General features: G+C 35.0%; 1 protein-coding gene across 3 annotated transcripts in view; it reads left to right on the forward strand.

Moving 5' to 3' along the window:
- Positions 1 to 6948, forward strand: part of LOC124168513 (putative epidermal cell surface receptor) — a 222725-nt gene extending 215777 nt beyond the window's left edge. For 2 of the 3 annotated variants that reach the window (XM_046546836.1, XM_046546837.1), the window contains exons 8-15: positions 95 to 239; positions 358 to 569; positions 729 to 907; positions 1089 to 1257; positions 1647 to 1908; positions 2461 to 2564; positions 4392 to 4612; positions 5679 to 6948. In XM_046546836.1, coding sequence (XP_046402792.1) covers positions 95 to 239; positions 358 to 569; positions 729 to 907; positions 1089 to 1257; positions 1647 to 1908; positions 2461 to 2564; positions 4392 to 4612; positions 5679 to 5741 — 1355 coding nt within the window. In that variant the 3' untranslated portion in view covers positions 5742 to 6948. Of the gene's footprint in view, positions 1 to 94; positions 240 to 357; positions 570 to 728; positions 908 to 1088; positions 1258 to 1646; positions 1909 to 2460; positions 2565 to 4391; positions 4638 to 5678 lie in introns of all 3 variants that reach the window. The other variant, XM_046546838.1, reaches the window with a different exon arrangement.
- Positions 6949 to 8503: the final 1555 nt, after the last annotated feature.

Raw genomic sequence — 8503 nt, forward strand, 5'->3', positions numbered from 1 at the left:
AGCAATGAAATGAATCAACGTATGCATTTCAAAGTGCCATACCATCACTTCCACTGAAATATACATCCTATAAAACTGTTATTTTTATTCTCAGTTGGTGTGAGTAGCCCATCAGATGAAATCTCAGTCGATGCAGCAAACGTGATGCCAGATTCATCAGTACACCTTGTGTTTTCTCTGCCATCCTTATTTGTTGGACTGCATGGCCAAGTTGAGATTAGCTATACACAAGACCCTCTGTGAGTTAACCAAATTTCTTTCTGGGAGGATTACAAGAAATCCTCAGTTTTTCCTGTTACCTACAGTTAGTTCCAGGTACTTTCAACAAATGCTAATACCAACGTATCTCTTTTTTAGGAAAGAGGATCCAGAGACATGGGAAGGGAAGGAAATAGTTTCCACGCCTGGTGATTTGATTGAAACTCGAAGATTAGAGTACACCATTCCAGCATTCAATGGAAAAACTGGTCTCCAGCCAAACAAAGTTTATAGGATTAGGATCATGCTGCTGCTTAGAGACCTGAGAAATTCTCCGTCTAGTCGCATCATCACTATTCATACACCTTCAGGTAGATTTTTTTTATATCTACCTTGAGAATAAGCTATTACTATTTTAACATTGAAATGACTATCAATTAATATATTTAGAGAATTTAAAATTCAAAATGTACATGGAATGTCATAGTGAATTAAGCCCCTTAAATTTTTTATCATCTTTAAATGTGAAGGTAACCAAGGAAATCAAGGAAATGCAACACAATTGCCAGCACAAATTGAGGTTGATGCAGAGCTGGGAATAGCTGAAGTAAATTCAACGTGGGCAAGATTTGTTTGGAGAAAGTTCAATGACTTTGAGCTCCAATTTATTGATGGTGTGCAGCTTCGTTATAAGGAAATTGAAGGAAAGGTTCGTATAAAATAAATATGTTCATGTATTTGGGCAATCAAAGTCTTCCTACCATTCCTTTAAAATTCCTTCTCAAACTGATGTAGCTAAAGGCTACATTGTTTGAGTAAATATTTATATAAAAATAACCTATTTTGTATTCCTAAGTTCCAGTTCAAGGTTTCACATTTTTTACTCTTAGGTTTACTCAACAACGCAGCTACTACACAGAGCGACTGTTAGCTACACGTTGGAAGGACTGAGGCCAAGCTCAACATATGAAGTCTCTCTGCTTCTCGTACCTTTCCCAGATCAAAAAACCGAACTAATAGCAAGGGAAACCTTGCATATCACTACTGCAGCTGAAAAAGGTAAGCTAATTTGCTGACCAAACCATTCAGTGAGAAGTAAAAAAGCAAGAATTCATGAGGAATCTAACTTGAATAAAAATCTATGAAAGACATTAATATTTCATAATTTGGAAATGTAAGAGACCAATATACATAACAAAATGAACTCTTTTATGAGCCTCTATTTTTTACTTATCTTCAAGTCTATATCTAAATTACTAACTAAGTATTGATAAAAAAGAGTTTTGTTCTTGACATTTGTTGATAAAAGGTGATGTGAAATGATGATTTCCAAAGGAGTAATGTAATTAACTGAGGCACAATAAAAGCCAGCCAATTTTTTGCAAGATATAAAAGCTCTATGAAAACATATAATGTGAGTGTAAATTTTTCCACTGTTTTTTTTCCAGATCCATACGGTTTTGATCTTAAGATCAAAGTTGACAACATCAAAGTATTCTCCACTGAAGTCAGCTGGTCTGGTGTTCCTTACCCGGAGGATAAATATGTGAATATATTCAGAGTTATATACCAGAGTGATTCAGCTGGTACAAAGGGAGGAGAGGGGTCTGAAGGTGGTCCCGATGGAGAAGAGAGAAGCAGTACTTTCAAGGTTGCCAAGAGAGATCCATCCCCCTCAGCACTCGTTACTGGCCTCAAACCCGGCACTAGGTATGTAGAAAAAATACCTCATTTACTCTCCCAAAACCACTTTGATTGACTTCTTCTCAGAATGTATTGTAGTCAAGGCGACCAACTGTTAGGAATTAGTCAAATATGTCCTACTATTTTCTTCAAGCATGCTAGCAACTGGCCAGCTTTTTCCATAAAGACAAATTGTTCACCTTCCTACTACTTAAATGTACTATGTACAAACCAAATGCTGAAATACATGATAATATTTGCTGGCATCTGTATAAATGATGACAAAAATTTCTATGAAAAATGCCATTTTAGGGAAATTAAGCTGTTTGAAAAAAGATAATTATGGTTGTGCTACTGCAGTTAATAATAGCCACTAAGCTCGCCACGGGATCTGGCTAGTCTGATGTGTGAATTACTTTTCACAACTTGCTCTTGCTAATGAATGATTGGGTTAATCTGCAAAAGCACTCACAGTTAAATTAAATGATAGCATAAATAAATGCTTTCATATAAGTAGTGTGAAATAAATTTTTATAGCAATAAAATCACTAAATTACCAAGTACATATTTTCCTTGCAGGTATAGGATGTGGCTGGAAGCTTATCTCACAAATGGTAGGATAAAGAAGAGTGATGTAAAGGATATAGTGACCAAACCTTCTTCATCATCAAGTACAAAACAAGGTGTGTATTCAGTAGATCTAAGAAGTAATGTTGTTTCCGTCAAGTACCACTAACAATTTTCATTACCACAAATTTTGCATTATGGTTTCAACTTTTTTATATTAAGGAGCATAAAATGCAACTGAATTGGCCATTTATGAATAACTTTTAGGTAATTAGCCATTAACAAATAAAAACATCTCACCGAACAAAATTATTTTCATGCTTGTTACTTCAAAACGGTCGTTATTGTATACATAAACTCAACTTAAACTTAAACAATAAACATTTGGATACATAAACTAATTAGAAAGTCTGCATTCTTCTCTTAATTTATTTCAGTGAAACTTAATGAAAGAGAGATTAAGTTCATAATATTACATAAAACTGGGACATAACTTCTAAATGATCTCATTGAGTTGATACTTTTAAAAAAGGCTCTCTTATAATACTTATATTGAAAAATTTTTTGTACCACCTAAATGAGATATCAATTAGAAAATATAAGAATAGAGTGCTAGCATACCTATCAAAGGGTCAAGGGTTCAAATCCCCTTGGGGGTAGAAGCCCTCAAACCCTCCACCCCCCCTCTACGTTCAATGTGTCTGCATTCAAGTTCAACGAGCGAGGTATTTCAATTGCACTGCGAATTATCATAGGCAATAACCTCAGCTAACTTAATGGCAAATGTGGTTGTTGCAGCAGGTAAGGGTTTGGGCTGTGGGCTCACTCAATTGTTACCACTATGTAATGAGAAATCTGCATATCGTGGGTATCTCAGATTTAGCCAGTTGGAGACGGTGAGAAGATAGAGGTTAAAAAAACAGCCTATCAGCCATGTGAATGTCCTGGAGTAGGAAGAACTCGTAAAAGGTGCTTCAACTCACCTTCTATGGAGCCCAAGGACATTAGAGATATGTATTCTGATTAAGATAGATATTGGGGACCTGCTGGCCTTTCGAAAAGTCATCAGTCTCTGTGGGTTATTGCTGTCTGGCAAAATGGATCCTTAGATCTAACTTCCCACTTATCGAACATACCCCAACTTAACTTTCAAATAATCCAATCATCTTAGGTGTCATAAACAATTATGTTGGTTCAGGTAATATGTATCTACGAGTGTGATGCACCCGCTCTCAGTGGGCTTCCCCCGCTCTTTTCAATGCAGGTCCATAGAGGGATAGGCGCGTTTCTAATTTTAAAATGTAGGAAAAAAGGCAGGGTCTTATGTACAAATTTACTTGGAATGTTCATGTACAAATTCAGGTCAGAGGACCTCTTTAAACACAGCATTGGAAGTAATTACACTATTCTCCGTGAAACGCACATGATGACTCATAATTGCGGGTCAACAGGAGACTTGAATGTGGAATCAGCCGCATTTTGATAGAAGTTATTTAAAGAATGAGAGATATTGTTGCAAATGAACTAATGTATCAGTTTATGCGCCGTTAACATCAGGAATATTTACCCTTTTTTTGTTTTGTTTTTTTTATAATTTTAAAACCAAATTTAGGAAACAATAGCAATATTTAGGAAGTAAGATATGCCGTTGCATGTTCTCTGATAAATTCTGTGCATTTTGGTAGCTCATTTGTAGAGTTTGGTTGCGTATAAGTTGAGAAAAAGGTATCTATACAGTAGAAATAATATATGTATTTATAAAAGCACAATTAGAATCTTCAGACCACATGGACTCCTGACTGCCAACTTAGGTCAACTGTCCACCATAGTGCATTGAGGGTGATGACTTGCCCACTATAAAATACATACATACATATTTCAACAATATGCATCTGTTTCACTGCTGCCTATTCATATTCAATTTTCACACATTCCTATTTCAGGTAAACTTGAGGCATCGGTGGGAGAGGTTGGGAAGAAGAGCACTGAGGAGAGTGGCGACTATTACGGGGGACTGGTGGGTGTGTCCATATTGGCGGCCCTTGCCTTTGTCGCCATCCTAATCCTTCTGCTGATGCTCCTCAAGAGACAAGGCCAAGCCAAAAAGGCAGCCATTTCCACGGCCAGAAAATCCGAGTCAGCCTATGACAACCCGACATACAAGGTAGAAATCCAGCAAGAAACAATGGGTAAACATATTGCATACATTTAATTATTTATAGACATAAAAATCTTGGAGACAAACAACTTATATTTTCATTTCAACTGGCATATTTATGTGCCAGAGATTTCAACATAACATTACGTTTATTAACTTGGTGTTAAATGATATTAAGATAGACTTTCAAAGATGTTTTTGTGGAACATTCATTCAGATTTTATTGGTAGGAAGTCTGAAACCAAATTTATTTTTAACATATATTTACTAGGCAAACAAAATGTATTTTGGTCAGGGAATACTGTTTCTACACTCTGCCTACAGCAGTGAGCTTAGGTTTTCTTTCAAGAGGGAATATTCATAAGGTGCTTTCCCTTGCCTTGATTATAAGCAACACCTCTCCAGATAATTGTTATCTGGATGATCTCCCTCATTAAATCAATAAAAATGAAACATTTGCACAAAAGTTATAAGGACTGTACGTATAATATTCAACAAGTGAAAAAACACGTCTGTTGAGAAACCATATTAGTGACTACCATTATTCAATTTTCTCAGGAATAAATGTAAGGGTTGGGGGTCTCAAACAATAAGTAATTCCTGGGAATTGTATCATGACAACTAAACTTTAGAGTTAAAATGTAAAAGTATTTGTACATGATAAGCATTAACAATAGCAATGAAATAGTTATAATATTATTTTAGCAGTAATTTTAAATTATAGTCCATATCATCAACCAATTATAAAACTCTTTCTTTGATTGAACCTCAATCTTGTAAGATGTCAGTTGAAAACTCAGAAACCTCCATTTTGGGCTATTAACATCATGAATTCCATGTTTACGCTACAAGCACATTACTGAATTCAACTACGTCTGATTTTTCTCAGCATTTTATGGTGACACATACAAGGAAATATATTTATACTATTTACATAAGATAAAATAGAGAATTGTTTGAAAACAAAATAACTGCCCATTGTTCTTCATATACTTATTCTGTAATGAAGGAAAGTAGTTATGCATGGCTTTCCTTTGTTTGGCTAATTTTTATGTTTGTGTTTACATTACAGACCTCTGACCACGATTCAACAAACGGGAGGATAAAGAACTCAGCTCGCCTCCAAGAGGCATAAAAAGTTAGACTTGCTAAAACCAAAACATCTCTCAACCGCTATCATCACATTCTTCATCATCATCATCATCACCATCATATTGTTCATGAAAAGTGTTATCATCTCTAACCTCATCATCAGAAGCATTAACTTTATATCATAATTAGATTTGTAAGATTTCTTCCATTTGTAAAAAAATATAAAACCCACATTTGAAGACTTGAAGAAAGCATTTTCATCATAAGAAGTTCAAATATTTTCTTAAGATTTAGTTGAGGGTGATTTTTGTCTTTAGTGCAATTTAATATCATTGGTGAACAATGTATTCTTGAATTAACTAAACCTTGTTTTTTTTATTTAAGTCTTCATCATGACCGGAGAACAATATATACATATTTGTACATTTGTAATATTTAAACCTATTAATAGAATTATTTGTTATTCAATGTTCTAATATTTTGAGGTACATAATTCTTTTTTAAATTGCATCCTTCTGTGCACCTTACTTTGATCTAAATGGCTATAAAGTCATTACACTCGATAACTTGTAAATAGAATTTTTTCCAGCCACATCTGAAGCTCTTGCTTAGGTACACCTACTGGTGAATTCAGTTCTTAATGTTTTGTGCCATTAATTGTACATTAAATGTTGAAATCTGACAAGGTTAGTAGCCTGGTGTGTTCTACTAACCTTGGTAATCTGAGGCAGTTAAAACAGTCTGATGGCTATAAATTAACCTGTCCCTAAAGTTATGAAAATCACTATTCTGATTTCAATTTCATCTTTAAAAATGACGAAGCTGATTTCCTAAAATCAGAAATAATGTTTTATTGTCTTGAAGAATCATTTAATGCTGTGATAGGAACTATTGTGTACCACTGAAGTTATTACTTTAATTGTACTAAAATTTTAGATGAAACTGCATGTCAATTGGTTCATTGCTATGTTGCCTATACTTTTGAGTCCAAAACATGGGAGTATGGATACCATGCAGTGTAAGTGATCAATATTCTCAAAGAGATCTCAAAACAAGCTAAATTATTGCATGGGGTATTCTTTCCATTGGAACTAATGTGCACAGCATTGTATCCAATTATTTTTTTTTTTAACTTCTGGAATCATTGAGTAAGCCACACTGTTACTATGTTTTTTAGCATTTCCTCCTTCTACTAGGAGAGTGATACAAAGTAGAATTGTATGTAAATAAAAATTTCATGACCACTTCAATTGCATTATTATATTAATTTTCAACCTGCCGTTGAGCAATCTCATTTACCATACCTAAGGCTGCAACCATCCAAAAATATCAACATTGCTTATCACACCAAATATATGAAAGTAAATGTAACAAAGATGACCCTGATGAAAGACGGAACCCACCTCTAAAAGGAGTAAATTGCTATTTATTCTTAAAGAGCGATAACTAATGTCTTTCATGAAAAGTGACTTCGGGACAAGAATGCAATTACAAGGTGCCAGTTAAGCTCAGTTAACTTTTGGGCAGTCCAGTTTTCAAATTACAAATTATAAAATGTCCTTAATAAAATACCAAGATTCGTGTTCAAATTTACCTAGGTCTCAATAAAAAATTGAAAAGGACAGAAAATGAATTAATTGATTATGGATTTCACTGGAGTTGGAGTTCATGAGCAGATAATTTTAGCTTCACTCAGTCATGGTTACTTTTACTCAGGTATTGATATCATCAACAATACAGTATTAAGTTTCCATTACATACACTGCAAATTGCAAAGAAGGTTTTTTTCTGAGGCTGGGTGCTGTGTGCACAATTTGGACTGCTTGTGGCATCATATGCTCAACAGTCCATACCACCTTGTCCGGTAGTGTCCTCAAATATCTCAGTACCTAAACTGGCTAAAGCACTCGACCGGATATCGGGGAATCCGGGTTCGAATCCCGGTCGAGGCGAATGATTTTTTTCTCTGTGGATTTTTCCCACAATTTGGAGAAGGTGTCAAGGATTGGTTGTTAGGACAGAAATATTTTATACTAGGGATGGTCGGATCGGATACCCCTGATCCAAATATCCGCGGATATTGCCCTTCATCAGATACATCGGGTCCAGAGTTGCGGAAAACATCGGATCTGGATCCAAAATGTTAAATAGTAACAGCTTCAGTGAATGCAACTCCCCATAAGGGTGGAAAGAGATCCGATTCTATCTTCGAATGCGCCGTCACATGCGATTCTTGTCCTACTCATGAACAGTTTTGTTTGAAAGCTCTCGCAGAGGTTACGTAGGAGAATTTCAGCCGTGGAAAATAAAAAAGGCAAAATACAACTGGCACATAGTGTGACTCTTTCCAAGAGATTGAACAATCATCGGGGGAATCTAAGCGTCAGGAATTTGAAAATGCATTTGGATCCCAAAATATGCGATCCGAAAGATCCGGCTCCAAAAATCAAGGATCCGATCCTAATCCAGATCCGAAAAATATCCTGGATCCGTCCATCCCTATTTTATACTATTAATCATTATCTGTAGTTTTGTGCTTCAGTTTTCATGCATGGTATTCAGTATTCATATTTCCATGCATATACCACATATGGTATTCATTTATATCATATATCAATGGCTAAGTTATAGCAACACGTGTATCTCAAAAACAGCAACTTTTCAGAAGAGCAAAAAAATGATTATTTTTTTTTACTTGTAGACTGAAATTAAATACCAAAAGTGCATAAAACTGAAAAAGAAGCATTCATTTGCAAACAAAGAGTTGTTTTTTGCTTGTATTTTACTTTTTTAATGTTATTACAC

This window comes from Ischnura elegans, chromosome 11 (assembly GCF_921293095.1).
Source record: "Ischnura elegans chromosome 11, ioIscEleg1.1, whole genome shotgun sequence".
In the NCBI taxonomy this organism is placed as follows: domain Eukaryota; kingdom Metazoa; phylum Arthropoda; class Insecta; order Odonata; family Coenagrionidae; genus Ischnura; species Ischnura elegans.